The sequence below is a fragment of the Rhinopithecus bieti genome, unplaced genomic scaffold, assembly GCF_001698545.2.
Source record: "Rhinopithecus bieti isolate Rb0 unplaced genomic scaffold, ASM169854v2 scaffold_31940, whole genome shotgun sequence".
Taxonomy (NCBI): Eukaryota; Metazoa; Chordata; class Mammalia; order Primates; family Cercopithecidae; genus Rhinopithecus; species Rhinopithecus bieti.
In genome coordinates, this window is record NW_016813570.1 from 240,768 (window position 1) to 266,211 (window position 25,444).

The window sequence follows — 25,444 nt, forward strand, 5'->3', positions numbered from 1 at the left end:
TTTTTTTTTTTTCTTGAGACTAGGTCTTTCACCCAGGAGTGAAGTGGTATGAACACAGCTCACTGCAGCCTCAGCCACCTGGGCTCAAACAATCCTCCTGCCTCAGCCTCCTGTGTAGCTGGGACTACAGGCATATGCCACTGTGCCCAGCTCATTTTTTAAAAAAAAAATTTTGTGAAGACAGGATCTCACTTTGTTGCTCAGGCTGATCTTGACCTCCTGGCCTCAAGGAATCCTCCCAATTTGGCCTCTCAAAGTGCTGGGATTACAGGCATGAGCCACCATGCCTAGCCTCAGCCCGTAACACCTACTCAGTTCAGCAGGTCGTGACAAGCTTCTGGGTACCGAACACTGAGTAGTGGGGGAGAAATGTGCATGCTTAGGCAGAATTCAATGCTTCTTAGACATTTTTATTTATTTCTAAACTCTCAAACAGAATGCTCTCAGAGTGCTAGGTACACAGGAACTCTATTTTGAATGCTTTACAGTATGAATTCATTTGATCATAGGAATAACCATAGGTAGTGGGTGCTATTCTTATCCTCATTGTACAGATGGAGAGTCTGAGACACTGAAGGTTAACTAACTTTTTGAAGGCAGTGGTAGCAGAGGTAGAGCCGAATTCAAGCCTGTCATGACTTAATCCTTTGGTGTTATTTTTCTCTTCTTTAAGGACAAACAGAGATCAAGGGCAGACGAGATCAAAGATGCCATCTACGTGACCATGGAGATCCTGTCCAACTGGGGCAACTCGTGGTGGGTGGGTCTCACAGAAGTCGAGTTCTTTGACCTGAATGACACAAAGCTTTATGTATCCCCCCACGACGTGGATATCCGGAACACAGCCACACCTGGGGAGCTGGGCCGCCTCGTCAACAGGAACTTAGCTGTGAGTAGAGGAGACACTGGATTGCTTCTTGGCTGTGTATTCCCATGCATTTTCTCTGCCCTTGATAAATCTATGTTAAGGGTATGAGTGGAGGGAGGAGAAGAACAACAAAATCTGGCCAGGTACGGAGGCTCACACCTGTAATCCCAGCACTTTGGGAGGCTGAGGCAGGCGGATCATTTGAGGTCAGGAGTTCAAGACAACAACAAGCCTGGGCAACAAGGCAAAATCCTGTCTCTACAAAAAACACAAAACATTAGCCAGGCATCATAGCTTGTGCCTGTAGTTCCAGCTACTTGGAAGGCTGAGGTGGGAGGAGATTGAGGCTGCAGTGAGCTGTGATTGTACCACTGCACTCCAACCTGAACAACAGAGTGAGACCCTGTCTCTAAAAAAAACAAAAGTAGGCCGAGTATGGTGGCTCACACCCGTAATCCCAGCACTTTGGGAGGCCGAGGTGGGTGGATCACTTGAAGTCAGGAGTTCGAGACCAGCCTGACCAACATGGTGAAACTCTGTCTCTACTAATAATACAAAAATTAGCCAGGTGTGGTGGCACGTGCCTGTAATCCCAGCTACTTCTGGAGGCTGAGGCAGGGGAATCACTTAAACCCAGGAGGCAGAGGTTGCAGTAAGCCGAGATTGCAGTAAGCCAAGATTGTGCCATTGCACTCTGGGTGACAGAATGAGACTGTCTCAAAAAAAAAAAAAAAAAAAAAAAAAATAAATAAAATCTACCAGAGTTATTCATTTGGGCAAAGTTGGGGAGGAGCCTGAGGGAGCGGTGCTGGCAGAGGCCCCAGACACTCTCTCCCTAAGCTGTTTCCCAGCCCCTGCTCTGTGGGTATTTCTTGGGGGAGCCAATTCACCTTCTTTTATCCACCTTGCAGTTTTCCAGTCACCATCAAACACTGGACCTCAGGAGTCATTAAGGTTAATGGTTGTTCTTTGTAGTTGAAGAAACTACAGCTTGGAGAAGGGCATTGACTTGGCCAAGGTCATGCAGCTGGAAGGTAGTGGAGCCAAGTTCATATCGGGCAGCCTGGGCCAGTACCCTTGCCCACACTCCCTCAGGACCCTGCTGCCCTAGCTCGTGAGGTGCACACTTCACAAACGTTGAATGTTTCTTTCCTTTAAATATCCGACAGAGCCAGGTACAGTGGCCGACACCTGTAATCCCAGCACTTTTGGAGGCTGAGGTGGGCGGATCACCTGAGGCCTGGAGTTCAAGACCAGGCTGGCCGATATGGTGAAATCCTGTCTCTACCAAAAATATAAAAATTAGCCAGGCGTTGGGGCACACACCTGTAGTCCCAGCTACTTGAGCTGAGGCAGGAGAGTCGCTTGAACCTGGGAGGGGAGGTTGCAGTGAGCCAAGATCGTGCCATTACACTCCAGCCTGAGCGACAGAGCAGGACTCTGTCTCAATAAACAAACAAACAAACAACAGAATTTACAAAAAAAATGATGGGGGAGGGTACTGGCATTTTTTTCTTCCTGCAACTTGCAAGTTGGATACAAGAAACTGTGAGCTAAACTGAGCCAGAGTAGCCAGCCACATCATCTTTGCTATGCTGGGCCTCAGCTTCGTTCATAATTATCTCATCGGAGACCTGGGAAGATGTTGTTATTGCGTGATCATAGCTCACTGCAGCCTCAAACTCCTGGGCTCAAACTGTCCTCCTACCTCACCTCCTAAATAGCTGGGACTAGAGGCACACAACACCACATCTGGCTAATTTTGTAAAACTTTTTATGGAGACGGGGTCTCACTATGTTGCCTGGGCTGGTTTCCCTGGCCTCCAGTGATCCTCCTGCCTCAGCCTCCCAAAGTGCTGGGATTACGGGCATAAGCCAGCATGCCCTGCCTTTGCTGTTATTGTTATTATTATTAATAGTATTAATACCACTGGGAAAAGTAGTTAGTGTTATTCCCATTTTAAAGAAGAGGAAACAAGAAAAGGGGTGTTTGAAATGTCTGGTTCTAGAGACCCAGATTCTGGTCTTGACTCTGGCCTCGGCAACTTACCTGCCTTCTCTGAGAGTGGATTTTTCTGCCTGCTGAGAAATGGGAGATTGGGTCAATCATCTTTTAGGATTCTTAGATTTCCAGCAGCAGAAACCGAGTCCAGCTCAGTTAGCACATGTTTAAAAAGTAAGTGTGTTTCAAGTCTTTTGAGTAGCTAGTGTACTCACTGCCATGCAGGCCGGGAGAGGACGGGCTTTGTGGGAAAGTTGGGGTTTTAGGGAGCATCCTGGAATGCTGGCCACCACGGGTGTGGTCTTCTTTTGGGGGTGGGAGATAAACAGGAGGATGTGAGATTCTTCTGGAAAGATTCTTCTCTTTGGACTTGAGGTTCTGGGGGAGATTGTGCTGTCCTACTTAGAGAGTTGACTGTTTTGGCCTTTGTGTGAGTGGTCACTTCCATGGCATCTGAAACCATGACTAACTTATGTCCTAAACTGGGTCATAGCTCAAGGTTGGGGGCTGCTTTCAGAGAAGGGAACAAAATGAGAAGGGGAGATGGAGAAAAGGATAAAGCTTCATTCCCTTAGTGCATACAACAACCATTATTGAGATGCCTCGGCAGTGTCGGTTGGCTGGTTGGTTTGTTCTTACAATTCTCTGCTGGAAATAGTCGCAGGAAAGGAAGGCTGATGGGCAAACCTGACTAGGGCAGGGCGTCTTGATGCCAGTTCCACCAAGATGCCCAACGGGGCAGGAAGGGATCCTCCCTGAAGGAGTTCAAGATTGCTTAGAAAATGTGTAATGTATGTCACAAATAAAAATAAAAATTAAGAAATTCAAGATCGCCACTAAAAGAAAGGCGGACTGGATGCTGCATAGCTAAGAAGCAACAGCTGTCCCCAGGGTTGGACTGGGTGGGTCTGAGTCCCCTTCTAGATCAGCAGCTCTGTGATCTCAGCCCTCAAAAGATGCAGTCCCTGAGCTGTGGATAACGGCCGCCTGGGTGCTGTGGCCTGGCCTATCCCTGCTCTGCCTCCAGATTCAAGTCTGTAGGCTCCCATGCTTGCTGCTGGGACTTGGGCCAGCCCTCGCCACCCCTCCCCTACCCCGCGGTTGCAGAAAGCAGTGGCATTTTGGAAGCCTGCTCTCCAGAACAGAGCACACTAGGGACAATAAAAAGCATCGTTGGATTTGATGGGGACCAATTCTGATGATTGCTCTCCCTTTCTTCTGTTTAGCAGAGACTGGGGCGCTTTGCCGTGTGATGACCCATGGTTTTGGTGGTTTTGAGGTTTTTATTTTTTGGCCCTGCGATTGGGACATGAGGCAGCTGTGTCACCCTGGGCTGTTGGGTCTCTGGGCTCATCTGCAGGAAGGCTGGATTCCCCCTTCTTCCCTGATGCAGGGCTTTCCTGCATCCTGGGTCCCAGGCCCAGGGCTACTGGAACACACTGCCTCTCAGAACCATCTAATTGCAGCAGCGTGTGGCAGCCATAGCCTGGTGCATCGCCTCGTTTAACCCTCACATGAACCTTGGGATGACTCTCCCCATTTTATCAATGAGAAAAAACAAGATGCAGTGAGGAAGAGGCACTTGCCTCAGGCCATAGAGCATGGCTAAGGGAGCCCACCCAACAGCCGAGGTACCTAGAAGTAGACGCTGGGTTTGAAAGAGAAAATGCTTCAGTGGAGGTGAATTGGGGCATTCAAAAGATGTGGGAGTGCCCCAGCCTCTATGGAAACTCCTCCCTTCTGTGCCCGCACCATGTCTCTTACTGGCTGCATCCCAGACCAAGGCCTCAAGATGACTCCAGATTTGTACACCTAGCCCTGCCTGCCCCTCTGAGTTTCTGACGTGAATGTCAACTTCCTGCTTGACATCTCTTGGATCTCTCCTGGCCATCTCAGACTTCGTTATTACTATTCTTATTTTTAGAGACAGGGTCTTGCTCTGTTGCGCAGGCTGGAGAGCAGTGGTGCAGTCATTGCTCACTGCAGCCTCGACCTCCTGGGCTCAGCCACCTTCCCACTTCAGCCTCTCAAGAAGCTGGAACTACAGGCACACACTACCACACTTGGTTAATTTTTTATGTTTTTTGTAGAGATAGAGTCTCACTATGTGGCCCAGGCTAATCTCGATCTCCTGACCTCAAGCAATCCTCCTGCCTTGGCCTTCCAAAGCACTGGGATTACAGGCATCAGCCACCATACCCAGCCCATTTCAGACCTTAGAGATTTAAAGCTTAAGTTTTGATTCCCCTGCCCTCTTCCCCACATCACTTCTTCCTCCAGTATTTCTTGTTCAGTAACCAGCATTGCTGTTGGCTTAGAGGTACCACCTAAAGTCTTCCTTGATTGCCCTAGGAAATTATGGATTTCCTATGAGTCTAGAATTATTTCCAAATAAAAGTAAAATAATAATAATAATAATAAAATGTGTGTTTGTGTGTGTGGTGTGTATATATATTATATATATATATATAGTATTATCATATATATTATGATATTACATATTACACTTCATGTATTGGGGATTATGTGGTTTGGACTTGTGTGCCCACCCAAATCTCATCTTGAATTGTAAAAATACCCACTTGTCAAAGGCAGGGCCAGGTGAAGATAATTGAATCATGGGGATGGTACATTTGGGCACAGTGGCTCACACCTATAACCCCAGCACTTTGGGAAGTCGAAGCAGGAAGATCACTTGAGGCCAGGAGTTTGACACCAGCCTGGGCAACATAGTGAGACCCTATCTCTATAAAAAAAAATTAATTAAAAAAAATTAACATGTATGTGTGTGTATATTTATGTGTGTGTGTGTGTGTGTGTGTGTGTATATATATATGTGAGAGTGTGTGTGTGGGTGTGTATATATATATATATATGATTGTGCCCTTCTCCTACTTAAAACATGTCCACTGTGACTTCTGGTTACCCTTGGAAATAAAGCTCAAGTGCTTTCCCATGGCCTGGAGACTCTCTGTGAACAGGCCTCCACCTCCCCCTCTGCCTGCTTCACACACCCCTGCTTCACACCCAGGCTCCAGCAGCCTTGGGCCTGCCCTCTCTTCTTCCAACCCACCAACCTCATTCCTACCTCTCCAAAACCCTCTTCCTCCAGCTTTTCACGTTGCTTCTCCACATTCAGATTTCAGCCCTAATATCACGTTCTCAGCAAGACTTTCCCTCACCCAACAATCTGGAGGAGTCCTGTTCCCTCCCACCCTGGTCACTATCACATCACCATTTTTCATTTCTTCAGAGCACATCTCACTGTAAGAAATGATCTTGTTTACATGTATATTATGTCTCCCCAATTTAGCTGAAAATTCTTGTCTGTGCTGTTGACACTATATCCCCAATACATAAAAATGTGCCATATATATTATTTTTGTTTTTTTAAACGGAAACATAGCTTGCAGTTTTTTTTATTGTTGTTGTTTAAGCTTACAATTTTTAAACTTTTTATTTGGAGATAATTTTAGACTCACAGGAAGTTGTAAAATAGTACAGAAAACAGAAGAACAATAGAAGTCAATGAAATCAGAAGTTGGTTCTTTGAGAGGATTAGCAAATTGGCAAACCTTTAGCTAGAATAACCAAAAAATGGTGGGGGAGAAGATTAAAATTACTAAAATCAAGAATGATAGAGAGAACATTGCTATTGACCTTACAGAAGTAAAAAGGATTACAAGGGAAAATGAAATTAAGAAACAATTATGTTTACAATAGCATCAAAAGAATAAAATACTTAGGAATACATTTAACAAAAGAAGTACAAAATGTATACTCTGAAAACTACAAAACATTGTTGAAAGAAATCTAAGATCTAAGAAACTGGAAAAGCATCCCATGTTCATGGATCAGAAGACTTAACATTGTCAAGATGGTAATACTTCCCCAAATTGACCTACAGATTCAGCAAAATTGCTATCAGAATCTCAGCTGACTTCTTTGTACAAATTGACAAGTTGATTCTACAATTTATAGGGAATTTCAAAGGACTAAGAGCGCTAAAATATTATTGAAAAAGAATAAAGTAGAACTCACACTTCAATTTCAAAACATACTACCAACTCTGCAGTGATAAAGACTGCATGGTACTGGCATAGGATAGACATATAGATCAATGAAATAGAATTGAGCATCCAGAAGTAAACCCATGGATTTATAGTCAGTTGATTCCAACAAGGATACCAAGACCATTCAATGGGAAAAGCATAGTCATTCAAAAAATGGCCTTGGGAAAAATGCGTTTCCACATGCAAAAAGATGAAGGTAGATTTCCACCATATGCCTTATGCAAAGCTAACTCAATGGATCAAAGACCTGAATGTAAGAGCTAAAACTTGGAAACTCTTAGAAGAAGACAAAGGTGTAAATCTTGATAGCCTTGAATTTGTCAATGAAGTCTTAGCTATGACATCCAAAGCACAAGCAACCAAAAAAAGGAAAAAAACAGATAAATCAGACTTCATCAAAATTAAAAACATTTTTCCTTCAGATGACACTATCAAGAAAGTAAAAATACAGCCTACAAAAAGGAGAAAATATCTGCAAATTGTATATCTGACAAGGGTCTAATATTCAGAATATACAAAGAAAAAAATCATAATGACAAAAAGATGAACAACCCAATTAAAATATGGCCAAATGACTTTGAATAGACATTTCTCCAAAAAAGATGTACAAATGGCTAGTGAGCACATTAAAGATACTTAACATCACAAGTTGTTAGGGAAATGCAAATCAAAACCACAATGAGATATCACTTCACACGCACTAGCATAGCTGTAATTTAAAAAAAAAAAAAGAGAGAAAATAAGTATCGATGAGCATGTGGAGAAATTGGAACCTTCATTCTTTGCTTGTGGAAATGTAAAATGGCTCAGCACCTGTGGAAAACAACTTAACAGTTTCTTGAAAAGGTAAATGTAGGGTTACCCATGACCTAGCGATTCCATTCCCAGGTATATACCCAAGATAACTAAAAACATACGTTTATTTAAAAAAAAACTACAAAAAACTTGTACATGCATGTTCATAGCAGCATTATTCAGAATAGCCAAAAAGTAGTAGAAACAGCCAGATGTCCATCAATGAATGAATAAAGAAAATGTAGTATTTCCACAAAATGTAATATTATTCAGCCCTAAAAAGGAAAGAAGTATTGCTACATGCTACAACCTGGATGAATCTTGAAACCATTATGCCAAGTGAAAGAAGCCAGACACAGAAGGCTATGTGTTGTATGATTTCATTTATATGAAATGTCCAGAATAGGCAAATCTGAAGACAGAAAGTAGATTAGTCATTGCCAGGGGCTGGGAGGAGGCAGGAATGGGGAGAGACTGCTAATGAACATGGGTATCTTTTGAGGGTGGTGAAAATGTACTGGAAGAAGATAATGGTAATGGTTGCACAACCTTGTGAATGTACTGAACCTTGTGAACACCACTGAACTGAACGCTTTAAAATGGCGAATTTTATGCTATGTGAATTATATCTCAATATTGAAAAAAAAGGACAGAGAAATCTTATACACCTTTACTCAGTTTTCCCGAGTGGTAAATCCTATGTAACTGTAGTACATAATCAAAACCAGGACCTTGGCATTGGTATTACGTACAGACCTTCATACACTCACTTGTGTATGTACATGTATATGGTTCTATGCAATTTTATCACATATATAGATTTCTTTCTAAAGATACAGACGTCAAGATATAGACCAGTTCCATCACCACCAAGGAGTTCCCTTGGGCTCCTCCTGTACAGCCATACTTCCCCAAGCCCAGTCCTGACAATAGAAACCACTGATTTGTTCCTCTACATACATTTTGTCATTTCAAGAATGCTATGTAAATGGAATCATACCATTTATATAGCATTTATATCATTACTAAAGTCGGTAACCTTTCTGAAACTCGCTTTTTTTACTCAGTGTAATGCCCTTGACATCCTTCCATATTGTTGTGTGTGTCAATAGTTTGTTCCTTTTTAATGCAATAATTTATTAAATTGGAGCTACTTCTGAGGGCAGCGCACTATCTCCCTGCGGGTTGCTATTCAGTGTTATGTTAATGCTGGAGTTAAAAAGGCACCTTTGGTTTAGGAGTTAGAAAGTTACCTCCTCAGAGAAGCCTTCTCTAACCATCCCTTCTAAAATAGCTGTTCTATGGGCCATGAATAATTCTCTCTTATTTTTTCCCTAGAATGTGTCCCTGCTTGATTTTTTTTTTTCTTGGAAACATTACCTGTTTGCCTTCCCTCATAGCACAGAGCTACTAGGACCTGGTGGGTTAGGTTCCCTTGCACATGCCCCATGTCTGGCTCAGCATTGGTCCCCCAGGAGGAACCCTGTACAGTGTTTGTTGGGCAAGTTATGGAGTAGATGTGTCTGTGCCTGCTTCCACCCTTTTGCCCTAGCACTTCAGGGCACGCTGACTGCTTTTCTGAATGGCAGCATTGAGATTTCTTTCCTGGAGGATTCTTTTTTTGGCCTCCAGGGCCCGCTTTACCACCCATACAGAGAGAAATAGAGAACCCCCAGGAGCAGCACTCAACCAACATTGGTGGAAGTTGGGGTATAAATACCCCAGCTCCCTGGCCCCGTTGGTGCAGTCACTCTGGCACCTGTTCCACCCTGGTTCCCAGATTCCCTGGGGGGATTAAGGTCTAGTTGCCCACAGGAGCAGCTGTCTTCATAACATACCCTTTATGAGCCACCTTCCCTGCCTTGTCTCACTTCTTCACTCTCCCATTGATATTTTCTGCTCTGTCTAAATAAGCTACTTACACATGGATCCTTGCCTCAGAGTCTGCCTCAGGGGAATCCAGAGACAGAATGAATTAATGCATGAAAGATGGAGGTTCGGATCCTCACTCCACCACGTAGGCGCCGAGCAACCTTAGGCGATCCCACCCCTCACTGAGCTTTGGCCTGTTTTGGTCAGTAGCACATGCATTACAGCAATGCCCACCTCCTGGGGTTTCCAAGTGAAAGAAGCCAGAACCAAGGGCAGTAACAGCAGCATGAAGGCACCCGATTCCCGTTCTGCTGTATTCCTTACCCCCTGTGATGGGGAGGGAGGAGCCGCAGATGCTCTGCCTCCTGCCCTGGCACCGAGGGGTTTTCCCAGCATGTGCCAGGTCAGTCCTGGGCAGCTTCCTATCAGCCTTTCTCTCTGAGATCCTGTCTGTGGAGAGAAAACATCAGGAGGCTGGGGTGCTAATGAGGCCCAGAGTTATCCTCAGGTTAATGTTCTTTGACTTTGAACACCACAATTCCCACTTAGGCCTCCTGTTATTCCTCCTGCTGACAGAAATGTGAAGGGAAATCAATTACAGTCCCCTAGCCCACATCTAAGGGTCAGCCATCAGTCTCTTCCTTTGTCAGGCAGTCACAGTGACCCATTTTAGGCCCCCACTCAGCAAAGGAATGAGACTCACCCGCTGGATTTGGGGATGTGGTTTCTTGACCCCTCGCAGCTGCCCAGAGCACTAGAAGTTCTTGTAGAGCTGGAGAAACTTGCCAGAATAAGTCAGAACCCCTTGAACTCATCGTTCCCCCTTAACAAAAGCCACCTCCTCCCTCCTGAAAGGCACCATTGTCACCGAAACAAGCCCCCTTTGTCCTCCACCGCAGCTGGAGCCTGGGCCTCCCATCTCCTGGGGGCCGATAAAACCCCAGATCAGCCAATCCTCCCTCCCTGGCTCTGTCAAGTAGCAGGCACGTTCCTGGTGGCGGGGAGTCTGTCGAGATGTTCTCAAATGCAGGGCGATGCCCCTTTGAGATAAAAGGGACAAGTCAGCCAGTGTCAGGCCCGCAGAGGTTGCTTATTGGCAGATGGGACTTGCTGCTGCTGCCCTAAACAAGGACCACAGACTCAATGCCTACAGGGGCCAGGCAGAGGCAGAAGAGGGAAGCAAGGTGGATGTGAAGCAGTAGGGAGTGGTGGGGACCGTGGAGCCCTGGGGAATGGTGGGCTTCAGGGGCTACACACTCTTGGCTCCAGGAAACGGCCGTCAGGGTTCCTGAGCTGCCATGTTTTCTGAGTCTGCAGAGGCACCGGAAATCTGGCTGTTTGGAGAAATCTCCCCACTCCGCCACCACCTATTTTTGAGACATTCTCACTCCATCACCCAGGCTGGAGTGCAGTGGTGTAATCTTGGCTTCCTGCAACCTCCACCTTCTGGGTTCAAGTGATTCCCCTGCCTCAGCCTCTCCAGTAGCTGGAATTACAGGCCCGCCACCATGCCCGGCTAAATTTTGTATTTTTTTTTTCTTTTAGTAGAGACAGGGTTTCACTACGTTGGCCAGGCTAGTCTTGAACTCCTGACCTCAAATCATCCACCCGCCTCGGCCTCCCAAAGTGCTGGGATTACAGGTGTGAGCCACTGCACCTGGCCCTCATATTTTTCCTTTTTTCTTAGAGACAAGGTCTCACTGTGTTGCCCAGGCTAGAGTGCAGTGGTACCAAACTCCTGGGCTCAAGTGATCCTCCCACTTCAGCCTCCCGAGTAGCCAGAACTATAGGCAAAAACTGCCATACCCTGCTAATTAAAAAAATTTTTTTTGTAGAGACAAGGTCTCTCTATATTACTTAGGCAGGTCTCTAACTCCTGGCCTCAAACGATCCTCCTGCCTCAGCCTCCCAGATCACTGGGATGAAAGATACGAGCCACTGCACCTCTCTGAATCTCCCCATTTTTAAATGTTGGCAATGAATTTGTGTGTGTGTGTGTGTGTGTGTGTGTGTGTGTTTTTAACATTGCATGAACCAAACAAATACCCCTGCAAGCCAGATCCAGCTTACAGTCTGTTCTCTGTTTGTTTGTTTTTTGGGTTTTTTTTGGAGATGGAGTTTGGAGTTCAGTGACACAATCTCGGCTCACTGCAACATCCACCTCACGAGTTCAAGCTATTCTCCTGCCTCAGCCTCCCGAGTGGCTGGGATTACAGGCGTGCCCCACCACGCCCAACTAATTTTTGTATTATTAGTAGAGACAGGGTTTTGCCAAGTTGGCCAGGCTGGTCTCAAACGCCTGACCTCAGGTGATCCATCTGCCTCCCAAAGTGCTGGGATCAGAGATGTGAGCCATCGCACCTGGCCTACAGTCTCCTCCCTAAAGCTTTAATGAAAGGGCAGATGTTAGGAGGCACACTCCATTTATGCATTCACTTAGTCATTTATTTATTACACAAAGGTTTGTTTTTTCTTTTTCTTTTTTTTTTTTTTTTTTTTTTGGCATCTTCCATGTGCCAAGAAACTATGCTAAAAGCCTAGGGTTCTGGAATAACTAGACACGACCCCTTCCCTTGAGCTCACGGCTGAATGGGGGCATGACATGGACGTGAAAAGAGATGATCGTGGGACTCCGAGGTAGGCAACAAGCTTGGGGACTGCAAGGAGCCAAGGGCACTTGGATTTGCTGAATTCCCCAGATTGAGAAGGTTAGGAAGAGAATTGCGAGAATTGCAAGCAACCAGAGGCCCACCCTATGCCAAGGCACCGGGTCAAGCCAGCGTGGACACGTTTGGGAGCAGCTGTGAGCAGCTGTGAGTTTTGTCCCAATGGAGAGTGAACAGGTATTGCAGAAAGCCAAGAAAAGGCGGCTGGCGCTGAGAAAAGTCCCCCAGTTTGGCTTTTTCCATCTGCACCCAAAGCACTCATGACATGCAATTTTGTCGGTGCAAAGGAGAATGACAGCAAGGCGTCCCTGTTCACCTGCCCCTGGGGCCTCCATCAGGGGGAGTCTGCAAACTGAAGCCTCCAAGCTTGGAAACCCTGAAAGGAACAGAATAAATCCCAGGGCTCAGTGCCCTGGCCCTGGCCCAGCCAACGCCTGAGCCAGTGGCTTTCTTTCTTTTCTATTTTAAAATTTTAAAAATTTGGCAGGGTTTTACAAAAGAAAATCAAAGGCTCTGTTTGCCAGGTTAATCAAATAGCGTCCTGTCCTTCTCTCTAGCGTCTTTCCCCTCCCCCAGAGCTCTCCTCAAAGCCGATTAAGTTGATTAAAATAAAGCCCGCTGCATTTTAAATTCCGTCTGGTTGGCAGATCAGAGGGGTCCGTGTGGCAGCTTTGTGCAGGGGGTGGGACGGGGTCAGTAGCCTGCCGTGAAGTGCCGTCCAGACGGGGTGATCTGAGTCCCCAGTCTGGGTGATGGCAATGGGGTGGCCTGGCTGCCTGCCCTGAGCCCTCACCAGGCCTCTCCTGGTTTTCGTGAGCCAAAGAGCCACTGCCATTTTACTTTGGGGAGAGGCAGAAATGTGCCTAATGATTTCCCTCTCTTGCTGGCCTTCTAGGACAAGAAAGACTCCTCCCCGTGGACCTGCCCCTTCCGCCCGCCTCTCCAGCTGTTTTTTGTTGTTCGAAACACAAGACAGCTGGGAGACTTCAGTCTGGCCAAGATCAAGGTTCGGAATTACTGGACAGCTGATGGCGTAAGTAACAGGCGCTGGTTCCCCACTGGGCACTGGGTTGATGGAAACGCTTAGCAGTTTGCCAATAGCCTGATTCCTAAAGTTGCAAAATGGATACCTGGAGGCCCTGCTGGCCTTGTGTATGCAGCAGGAGCCTGCTGGCAGTTTCACACTGCATTCTTATAGCCCCCAGGGACAGAGCTTCCGGCTGCTGGCGTTGGGAGGTGGTATCAGGCCACCCTTGGGGGAACTGGAAAAATACAAGCTGAGACTCAGTTTTACAGATAAGGAAACAGACACACAGAGAGATTATGTAACTTGCCCCAAGTCACATAGCCAGTCAGTGTCAGAGTGAGAATGTGAACGCCTGCATTCGGACTCCAGGCCCTTTCTCATAGCCTTCACTTCTCAAATGTTAACTTGCACTGACTCATCCGTGGGATCTGGGATCTTGCTAAAATGCAGGTTCTAATTCAGCAGGTCTGGGGCAGGGCCTGAGATTCTGCAGGTCTGGCCAGCTCCCAGGCATCCCAATCTTCCTGTTCTGTGGACCTCACTGTGACTAGCCAGGCTCTTAACCTCTGGCTGTTGTGCCCCTCTGGTTCTATTTTTTATTTTTTTAAAGACTAGTCAAGTACAGTAATGAGAAGGGGCGATAGAATGGAAAAAGGAGTTAGTTCTGTAACTGACTGTGATCAATTGAGATAACTTGCTACCTTTGGACCTACCACCTTGGGTTGCAGGATCCACACCCTCCTTTCTAACCTCACACTATCTACCCTCATGCTGCTGCCTGTGCCCACACCCTTTCCTTCCTTCTCCGGGCTGTTTTTCATGCACTCATAGTTCCATCAGGGAACTAAATAGTGAGGAAGGATGGGAATTCACTTGGCCTATCTGCCCTTCTTATGGTAGACATAGGGGCAAGAGTTGTACTTTCCTTTCAAATCTGTAAGGGAAGCAATCGTTCAAGTGAGATTATAAATAGGAATGGAGCGTCACCTTCAGTCTTGCTAGAGACATTAGGGAGTGGTGAGGACTATGGCAGACTGGCAAGCCCATGCCCTAGGGAAAGGGAAGGGCACTTTTCAGCTTCAACTAAGGGTTGCTTTGTAGAATACCAGCCAGTTCTGCTAGATCTTCCCAACATGCCCAGAGAGCTGGATATCTGAGTTTTGACATGAGCCTTCCTTATTTGTAAATGTCAGTAGCTAATTTAAGTTCTTTTTAAACCACCATACAATTCAAACAAAACTCTTCTTTTTGAACTAGCCTGCCGCCGACTGTGCGTAGTGTGGAGAAAGGAGCCCGCCTCAGGCTGGGAGAGATCAGGGAAGGTTCTTGAAGGAACACACACCTGAGCTGTGATGGCAAAGGACAATGGCAGTCAGCTGAGGCAGGAAAGGAGAAAGTGTATCCTGGATGGAGGGCCCTGCATGTTCACAGGCATGGAGGTGTGAAAGAACATAGCCTCCTAATCGCTCTCACTGGCCCTAGGCCCAACCCAGTCTGTCTCCAGCAGCCTCCAGGGAGATCCAGTCACACATCATTGCTGCTTCAAACCATCAGAGCCTCCCCTTGGCCCAGAGGATCAAGGTCAACCCGCTGAGTGTGACATCAGAGCCTCCTAATCCCCTCACGCTGGGCCCTGCCTCTCTCCTGTCAGAATGCAGGCTGCCCTGGCTTTCCACCCCCTGACCATGGTAGTGATACCTTTATCCCTGCCCCTCACACCCCCATCTCACTCAACTCAGAATGCCCATCTCTGCCTCATATTCCTGGAAACCCAGACGTCACTTTCTCCAGGAAGCCGACCCTGCCCCCTGCCCCCTGCCTCTTGCACTTCTCTGGGACCTCGTGAACATGTTCCACCATCTCCTGACCGGAATTTATGGCTACTTTCCCAGGCCACCATGGACCCCTTAAGAGACATCTCCACCCCGAGTCATCTCCACTCCCGCCCTAGTGAAAGGAGAAATACATGGTTGATGGATGGATGAATAAATGAATGAATGAATGAATGAATGAATGAGTTCATGTTCCCAATAATCCATAAGCAGCTGTGTTATCCTTACTGCTATCCAGATGAGAGGATAGGAGAGGCTAGGTGGCTTGCACAAGACCACATGGCAGGTTGGAGGCAGAACTGGGAACCTAGTCCCAGAGAGGCAGTCCTCCCGTCTTCCCTCCCTCCTTCCCTCCTTCCGATCCTCCCTTCCTGAGCTGCTTCTTGCTAGTTCTGCCACCCACCAGCTGTCCATCCACCTAGTGCTCACGTCCCGAGCACCTGTCAGTTGTGAGGCACCGCAAGTCAGGAAACTAACAGGACAGGCAGCCCTGGCCAGCTGTGTATACACACAGTGCTGCCCAGAGCTTTCTCTCATTTCTGATCTTTGAGGTTGTTTGTTTGCTTGTTTGTTTTTAAACAAACACCTGAAGTTTAAACTTGAAAAAAAGAAGGCCAAGCCACTGGGAACTTGTGGAAATTTCTCTGGGTGTGTCAGACCCGCCTTCTCCACTTGCCAGCCCTGGCCTCTTGTGTGCTCAGAGGCTGGCCCTCAGACCCCGGAATGCAGCCCCAGCCCACATAGTCACGGCACACTGCGAGCATCTGGGGCCAGGTCTTCTCATTCCAAGTCCCACTCAGTGCTTCCTGGCAGGTGGCCATCGGCACCCTCTTCTGGAATGGGCAATGGAACAATGCCAGCTGCCCGGGCCTGTGCCCTGCAGCTCGGCCCTGTCACTGAATATATATCTCAGGACAAGGAAAGCAGATTTTATGTGCAGGATTACAACAAAGATAAGCTTCATCCCTTTTGGCCAGGGCCTGCCTTTGTTCTTTAACCTATGCTCAGCCTTCCTTGTGCTTATAGAATTGTCTAAAAAGGCATAGGGTCTTAAGAGTCCCTCAGGAGCTTGGGGTGTCGTCACGGGTGCGTGGGGGAGCTGTTGGCTGCAGGGATTTGAGAGCCGAGGTCTTTCCGCACTCAGGGTGGAGTGTGGAGGACTGCGGTTCCTGCCGGGCACCGCTTATGTAACACACACCCATCTGTTGCCAGAATATACCAGGAGCAGAAAAGCGCAAACAAATGCAGCTGCAGGTTGGTTTGATTTAATATTCTCCAGAGGATGCTATTACTGTGTGTTTTAGAGGAGATAAAATGAGAGTTTATAGGAAATATAGCTTGGCCTGGTAGACATGGCTTGTTAATACAGTGTTTTGTGTATGGGAATCTGAAGAAGAAAAGTTAAATGTGGGCAGCTAATCCAACCAAGGCTTATTTAGAATGGAAGAAAGGAAGGGATTAGAAAAAGGGGAGTCTCTTTTATTGGGAAATGTGCTGCCTGTGAAATCCTCACGCTAGCATTTACGGACTCCTTCCCCCCTCACTGAGTGATGCTGTAAGTGTCAGCTGGGCCAGAGGAGAGGGATGGGAGAGGCGAATTGAGGACGTGGAGGCTGCACTGCCACCACAGCAGTGCACAGAAGGCAGCAAACAGATGCCTCTACTTGTGACAGCTGCCACTTATTCAATGCCATAGGTATCAGGCACGTATAGGCACCCTGTGGGCACTCAGTAAATATTCAATGCATGAATGAATAGCTGAACAAATGAATCATCTCAGTTAACCCCCAGTGATCCTATGAGGCAGGTAGTGGTATTTCCCATCTTATAGACGAAGAAACCAGAACTTAGGACAGTGAGATCCCAGATGGCAAATAGGCTGTGTCTCTTTTGCCAATGCTGATGGGAAATAGCTTGCTGGAGTGCCGTCCTGAGAAAGATCTGGAACCTTCTTTCTGGTTCATCGAGGAAAGGGCGCAATGATTGATCAGCCACGTCTGCCGTGGGCTCAGGAGGATATGCTACTCTGTGTGTCATATCTTTTGGTATTCCCCAGATTAAGTGACTTGCCCAGCTAGCAGGTGGTAAGAGACAAAGTCGGGGAGGGGAATTTGAGGTCCGCTTTGTCTTTCTCTGGTTTTTCACGGCACTGGTTCTCCTGCAGAGTGGCATCTGTTGGGAGGAAGAAACCGATAGTCTCCCTTCTATAGTAGGTAATAACTCATCCAAAAAGTGGGCTTCCAGCAGCTCTCCATGCTCCATCTGTTTGCCTTTATAATAGTCATATTAGCTATGTGTGACAGTACAGATAAGCACACCATCCCCACCATCACCCACAGCATCACCACGCAAGTGCCGCCTCCAGCCTGGTCACACTAGGAAGTGGGACAGCAGTGAGCATCCAGGCAGGACGGGCACCCAGGGTATATTTCATATACAGAAAGGCACTCATTAAATTGTTTTTGATAAATAAATGCTACATTTCCCCAGGGGCATATTTCTGTGACATGTAATGTGGTCTAGGCCAGGGGTCCCCAGCTCCCAGGCCACAGACCAGTACCAGTCTGAGGACTGTTAGGAACCAGGCCGCATAGCAGGAGGTGAGCCCCGGATGAGCCAGCATGACCGCCTGGGCTCTGCCTCCTGTCAGATCAGCAGCGGCATGAGATTCTCACAGGCATGGGAACCCTATTCGGAACTGCACATGTGAAGGGTCTAGGCTGTACGCTCCTTATGAGAATCTAACACCTGATGATCTGAAATGGAACAGTTTCATCCCAATACCATCCCCACCCCTGCCACCATCCATGACAATAACACAGGACAGTGAACGAGGGCCACAGGGAGGAGGAGGCCGGGCTGCTTGGAGCCAGGTGGCCAGAGTCCTTCCCTGAGCTCAGTGATGACCAGGGCAATCCATTTGGCATTCTGGTGGGAAGGCAAATTCCCCCCCACCCAGGCCACGCAGGAAGGCAAAAGGCCCCCCTGCCAGCAAGGGAGGTTGCAAGGACTGTGGTTTTGCCAAGTGGCTGGAGCATGGGGAACAAGGAGTGTCATGGGAGGTCCCAGAGGGAGGTGGGGACAAGATCCTGTGAGCCAGCAGGTTTGGATCTGATTTGGAGACAGGCAGAATATAGTATGGTCAGAGCCAGCCCATCTGAGACCATGTGGCCTGAGGCAGGTTACCTCACATCTCTATGCCTCAGCGTTATCTGGAAAATGGGATATTGTCCAGTGAATGCATGTAAAGTGCTCTGAGTTGTTCCTGGCCTCCTGCCCTCTGTACAAGGGTGAGTTATTAGTGTCATCGCTGGAGGCTTGTGAGCAGGGTGACATGATCTGATGGACGATGTTTGTTTGTTTGTTTGTTTGTTTGTTTGTTTTTCTAGATAGTCTCTCTCTGTTGCCCAGGCTGGAGTGCAGTGGCGTGATCATGGCTCACTGCAGCCTCAACCTCCTGGGTTCAAGTGTTCCTCCTACCTCAGCCTCCCAAGTAGCTGGGACTCCAGGTGTGCACACCACCACAGCTAGTTTTTTTTTTTTATTTTTTGCAGAGATAGGCAGGTCTCAAACTCTTGGCCTCAAGTCATCCTCCCGCCCCAGCTGGGATTACAGGTGTGAGCCACCACGCCCGGTCCTGATTGAGGAACTTAAAAGACTACTCTGGTTGATTTGGATAATGGATCAGGGAGCAGAGGGAGCCCAGAGAGAGGAGGCTCAAGACATAGTCTAGCTAAGAACAGCCTAGCTAAAGATGGTGGTGGCTTGGATGAGGGTGTCAGTGCTCTTGGGGTGCCCTTTGGGTGGACTCAACTCATCCTATGGCTGTTTGCATTTTCAGCAATGCCTTTTTCTGGGAAGAAGTTTCAAATGAATGCAAAAGTGAAGGGATTAGTTCAGTTATGAGGCGTGTGTCCATCACCTACTTCAATAATTATCAACATTCTGCTATTGTTGTTTCACGTATCCCCCTAACATTTGAAAGCAAATTGTAGTTATCACACTATTTCACTCATAAATCCTTCAGTATACATCTCTAACAAAAAAAGACATTTGTTTGTTTATTTTTCTGTAACCTTGATGACACTATCGTGCGTAGCCATAATTAATTATCATGCTCTGATACCTACTTCATATTTAAACATTCCTAATTCTCTCAAAATTATTTCTTTTACACTTGGTTTGTTTGGATCTGATACAAACCAAGACCAAACATTGCAATGACTCGGAAGTCAAAGATGTAACCTTCATTTGGTCACCCGAGTCAGTGTGGCCTGATGGCTCTGCCCCATGGCAGGGTTTGGGCACTGGGGGGGCCCAGGAAGTATGATGGGCATCTTAGCAGGGCAACTGGTGAAAAGGGGACTGACCCCATTGCGTGGGGAGCTTCCTGAGCTGTGGACTTCAGGCTTGGTCTAGGCCACTGCCAATGGCCAGAGAGTGCTTTCCATTGGGTGGGATGCAGTGAGTACAGTCTGTGGGCAGAGTCCTCACTCAGGTAGGTACAGACATGGTAGCCATGAGAGTTCCAAGAGGGTCAGCCTTAAAGTGGGTCCCCAGCCAGCAGGGGAAGGAGAGGTGAACAGAGAATTCAGCCTTTATTTATTTATTTATTTATTTATTTATTTATTTATTTAGAGACAGAGTCTCGCTTTGTCACCCAGGCTGGAGTGCAGTGGCCTGATCTCAGCTCACTGCAAACTCCACCTCCTGAGTTCAAGCAGTTCTCCTGCCTCAACCTCCTGAGTAGCTGGGACTACAGGCACGCACCACCATGCCCAGCTAATTTTCATATTTTCAGTAGAGACGGGTTTTGCCATGTTGGCTGGGCTGGTCTCGAGCTCCTGACCTCAAGTGACCACTTGCCTCAGCCTCCCAAAATGCTGGGATTTACAGGCATGAACCACTGGGCCCAGCCACATTCAGCCTTTAAAGAGAGCAGCCCCACAAGAACATGGGGATTCAGAGCCAGGCTCTACTCCTAGAGAGAATGAAAGTGGACGCAGAGCCAGCATGGAAGCTGAGACCCATGTCCTGTGCTGTGCAGACCAGGTGGGCAGGCTGCAACTGGAAGTAGGCAGATGTCTGGGCAGGGGAGGGCTGCCCACCCAGGTGTAGGTGCTGACTGGCGCAGCAGGAGAAATCACAGATCGCCTGGAGGGTGGAGCTTCCCACCTGCCTCCTGCCAGCCTTGGCCAGGACTGACTCAGTAGCTGAGCCTGTTGATTGGAGTTCTCAGTAGCAGGGCTGTTTTATCAGCCAGGATTCTCTTGTAGCAAAAGACAGAAAACCCAATTAAAACTGGGTTAAGCACAAAATAGAAGTCTTTGGCTCATGTAAGAGAAGACGCTGGGTGGCTGACTTTAGGTATGGTGGCATCCAGGAGTTCACATGATGTCATCAGGAATCTGCCTCCCTCCATCGCTTAGCTCTCTTCTCCTCTGTGCTGGCCTCATCCTCAGGTTCCACGTGGTAGCCCCCAGTGGCATCAGGTTCATGTCTATTTCAGCAGCCCCTGCAGAAAGAGACTGCCCTCATGAAAGCTGCAATCTAGCGCTTATTATTGGTCAGACCTGCATTGCTACCTGGGGTGGGCCCACATTATCCACATGAGGTGAAATTAAGAGAAGGCTGGATTTTCAATGGGAAATTGAAGTGCTGCCTCTGAAAGAGGGAAAAATCACCAGGGAAGATAGAAAATCATACCCGACCTAGGTCCTTTTTCTTTTTCTCCAAGAACATAGGAGTCACATGCTGTTGAATTTATTCATCAGCTCCCAAACTTAAACCTTCCTTGACACTTAACCACATATCAAAGCTGCAGGCCTGACCACTGGATCGCTATTTCTGGCCTTTCTTACTGTGAATGCACACTACTGCCACTTGGCACACCCAAACCCTGCCCATCTGTCCACCCACACCAGGCTTCCTTCTCCACTTCCTTTTTCTGTCTGCGCCAGCTCCTGGCTCACAACTTTGATCCTCTGACTTCCCTTTGCCCCTCACTGTCAGGCATCTCTAAGTCCTACCAGTTCGATTTCCAAAACCAGTCTCCTTCCCAATCCAGCTCATCCCTCCCCTTCTGCCTGTTGCTGTGTGAAGCCTTATTCCTGTGTATCCCCATCCTCCCCTCCACTGCTCATGGGCTCAGCCCCTCCTCTCATCAGCAGAGGTTTGTCAATTGCCCCAAGCCCAGGTATTGTGCTGGGAATCAGCACTGATCCACTGCCTGCCCCTGCAAGCTCGTGCCCAGGCAGGGGAGGCCCGGGGCCCTGCAGTGAAGGGGATGAGCCCAGGCCCTCCCAGCTGCAGAATGCCTCAGGGGAGCAACCATGACCCACTGCTGTCACATGCCTCCCAGAGCATCCTGGGAAGAAGGCTGGACACAGAGGCTGTGCACCGGTCACCAGATGCAGCTCACAGGTAGACTTCTGCTGGATCACATGTTTTCAAAATTATTTGAATTAATAGCCAACATTTTTAAATTGGGAGGTTTTGCATGAAAATATGAAGTTTTTTGCATTTTTTGAGAAACTAGAAGATCCCACATTTATACCTGGAAACTTAAGTGGAGCTGAGTCACAGCGACATCATTGTCCTTGTACCCCATTGCCTGTCTCATTTGCAGTACTTGCCTGGACCCTGAATGCGTTTGCATTGGTGACTTCTACCACTCCCTGACCCCAAAATCTGACTCTCTGGCTCTTTCATGCTTAGATAGCTTTGACCTCCCACTGGCCCCCATAAAACTCTTCTGTCCCCTCTGCCTTAGCTCCTGCCATCCCCAGAGCCTGGAATACCTGACCCCTCTTGTTACAAACCTGCCTTTCAAAACACTGAGGTTCAGCTTGAGCCTGACTTCACAGACAAGCCTCCCCGTACCCCTAGCCTGCCTTAGGCCCCTTCCAGGGGTCTCCAGCCACACCCTTCCTGGCACCAAGTCCCTGCTTCCTGAGGGTGTTCCTTAGGGTCCTGAGTTTCTGACATACAAACAGGCACCCCCGGCCAAATCTGCCCTGTGATGCATTCGGTTTGGTCTTCACAGTGTTTACAGCTTATGAATTGTTTAATGACAACATTTGGAAATTGGCTTTTGATGACCTGGCAATATTCCCTCTCTTTCATCCACTGGCTGGAGTGGAATGCTCCCTGCTTCCTCTGGACTTGAGGGTATGCGTCATTCAGCTCACAGACACCCATGGCTGCGGTGCCACTAGCATTTGAGCATGCGACCCCTTCACCTACAGCTGGTTGTGAGCTCTTCAAGGCGAGGACCCTGGCTTGCTTCCTTTGCATCCCACACAGGCCAGGACCCTCCCCTACCACCCCCGCCCCCCAACACCAAAAGACCCCCATACAGTATGGGCTGCATTGAATAAAATTGCAAGATTTGCATGCCAGGGCCTCAACCCAAACTTAGTTGAGTTTTGACCTCAGAGTGCATAGGGCTCCTCCTATGGCTGCTGCCAACCTCTGCCAGAAACTGGGGGATTGCTGCACTGGGCCCTGCAGAGCATTGTCTCTGAGCCATGCCAACCCGAGCAGCCAGCCTCGATGGGTCTATACATTTAGGTGCAGTACATTAGGTACAAGACATGAGGGTAACTCCTGTTTCTTGCATATGTGGCAAGCAGCATTTTATATAGCACTTTATGTAAATCAGCTCATTTATTCTGCACAATAGTCCTATGAGACAGGTACTGCAGTTACCAGCTCCATTTTACAGATGGGGAAACTGAGGTACAGAAAGGCAGAGCAACTTGCTGACGATCACATGACTACCGGTGCCCACTTCACAGCCCTGCTTTTCTTTTTCTTTCCTTTTCTTTTCTTTTCTTTTCTTTTTTTTTTTTTGAGACGGAGTCTCACTCTGTTCCCCAGCTAGAGTACAGTGGCATGATCTCGGCTCGCTGCAACCTCTGCCTCCTGGGTTCAAGCGATTCTCCTGCTGCAGCGTCCTGAGTAGCTGGGATTACACATGTGTGGCCCCATACCTGGCTAATTTTTTTGTATTTTTAGTAGAGATGGAGTTTCACCATGTTGGCCAGGCTGGTCTTGAACTCCTGACCTCAGATTATCCATCCACCTCGGCCTCCCAAAGTGCTGGGATTACAGGCATGAGTTACTGCACACGGCACAGCCCTGTCTTTCTATAGAGTGACCATTGTCACTGGAGAGCCAGGCCCTGCAGGAGGGTAGCCATTATTCCTCATGTTAGTGCCAACACAGCCTAAGTTTTTCAACAGAGGCCAGAAATGCACCTTGTTATGTGAAAGCTCGCAATTTGTAAATATTACTAATAATTCTAAAATTCTTAAATGCTTGGTGAGCTAAACGAGCATGGTTTCAGCCAGAGGACCACCAGTGTGTGAACTAATCAGATCCCATCCACGTTCGTTATCCTGAGTCTGTGATGCCAGGTGGGGCATGGCATGGTCTTCCCAGAGTGTGGCATATAGTAGGTGTTTGTTAAATGTCTCAGTGTCTTACCATCTTCTTCTCTCCCTTCTAGGAAATCAAATTTCACATTACAAATAATGGTTTTCACTGGCCTTCCTCCCAAGGGACATGTAAAAGACCATGAAGGTCACTCCCCAATGAAACCAGAACTCCCTGAAAGTTTATTCCCCAAAGCAAGACCTCAGGACAGATAGGAATAGCCCTTTCCCCTGTCCTTGAAGATCTTGCCTCCTGGGGAGGACAAACATGTGTCTGTGGACACTTGGCTAAGCAGTAGGTGCAGAGAACCAGGTTGCAAGCCCAACACTGAAACCTCAGAGGAAGACTCAAGTCAACCAGAGTCGGGGAGGAGGGGAAGACAGGGAGGGCCAGGGGCTCCCTGGAGGAGTCAGTCAGCCCTTGAGCCAGGTGCTGAAGTGTGCGTGGCAGCGCTCTGGGAGACAGCACCTCACCCCCCCATAGCCCTCCATACCTCGATAGACCTACAGTTGGGATAAAAGCAGTGAGTCCAGGAGACAAACCCTAAACCCCTGGCCCAGAACCCCTGACTCCTTCTTGTTCTGGAGCTAGCACTTCCGGGCAAAGAGCTAGGAAGGACAGCAGCCCATGCTTTTGCTCTGCAGAGGTGCCAGTGAATGTTCCCAGCCAATGACACAACTCCCAGAGTGTGGGACTCCTGCAGTGTGGGCTCCCTGGGCTGTACCTGAAGTCCAGCCAGTGCACATCTGGGCCAAAGTCAGTTGTGTCGCCATGCCAAGGCGCCATTTGCCTTAATGGACCCACCTTGGCATGTAGTATTTGGGCCTAGCCAATGTTTCGTTCCAGAGGTTTGTTCTCAGGTTGTATTGGCTGCGCCAAAGGCAGGTGCTCCTCTCCAGGGAAAGTGACTTAAGATGCTAAAGCCCACAGCTGTGCTTCACTGTTGTCACAGTGGAACCGTGCCACCATGAATCTTTGTTGGGCAGTTGTGTGTTCATTGCAAAAGACATACCATTCTACCCTGGGGCCAGGGAGGAAAGTGGCCTTGCTGAGTTAATTACTTAGATTGAAATAATATTAATATTTATTAAAAATGCTTTACAGTTTCAGCACAGTTGATTCTTGCCAACTGTAAAGAAGGAAGAGAAGGATAAAATGTGGGCCAGGAAAGGTGTTCCCATTAACTACACACCAGCCACAGAGTTTCAAAGTGTCCTTTTCAAAATCCATTGCAAAGGGGGTTTGAGGCAGCATGAACAAAAGTCATAAAAATAACTCTAGTTAAGGAAGGAAAAAAATACTCACACCAAAGAAACAAGACACACACACACACACACACACATGCAGAGAGAGAGAGACACAAGGTTCTAAAGGTTAAGACATTCTGGCAGGAAGGAATTTCATCGTGCACTTCCTGGAAGAAGATAGAATAAGGGAGGAAGAGCCTGGGGTTAAAGCTCCGACGACTGGAGGGGGAGGAAGCAGGCTGGTTCATGAGGAGAGGATTTTCCCCCTGGATCCTTTCCTAAAGATGTCCTTTATACAGAACTGCACTGAGGGGGTGTGGAGGAATCCAGACTCACAGAATCTTCCATCCTGCGTTCTTCCTGGGGCAGATGTGGCTCTCATACAGCCTCTAAGCACACCCTTGTGGTATAATGACACTTATGCGGTATATACGTAAATATGTAGAAAAATGTCTCGAAAGACTGGAACCCACGCACATACACAAGCCCACCACCCAGTGGAGGTGGAGGTGGGGGCTGGGGTGGGGTAGGAGACAGTTTGTCCATAGGGACTTATTTATTTATTTTATTTTATTTTATTTTATTTTATTTTATTTTATTTTATTTTATTTTTGAGACCGAGT

At 47.7% G+C, this 25,444-nt stretch overlaps 1 protein-coding gene across 8 annotated transcripts in view; it reads left to right on the plus strand.

The window, feature by feature from the left end:
• Positions 1-25,444, plus strand: part of KATNIP (katanin interacting protein) — a 242,530-nt gene that overhangs the window by 166,722 nt on the left and 50,364 nt on the right. For all 8 annotated transcript variants that reach the window (XM_017848639.1, XM_017848640.1, XM_017848643.1 and 5 more), the window contains 2 exons: positions 674-889; positions 13,172-13,309. In XM_017848639.1, coding sequence (XP_017704128.1) covers positions 674-889; positions 13,172-13,309 — 354 coding nt within the window. The remainder of the gene's footprint in view (positions 1-673; positions 890-13,171; positions 13,310-25,444) is intronic.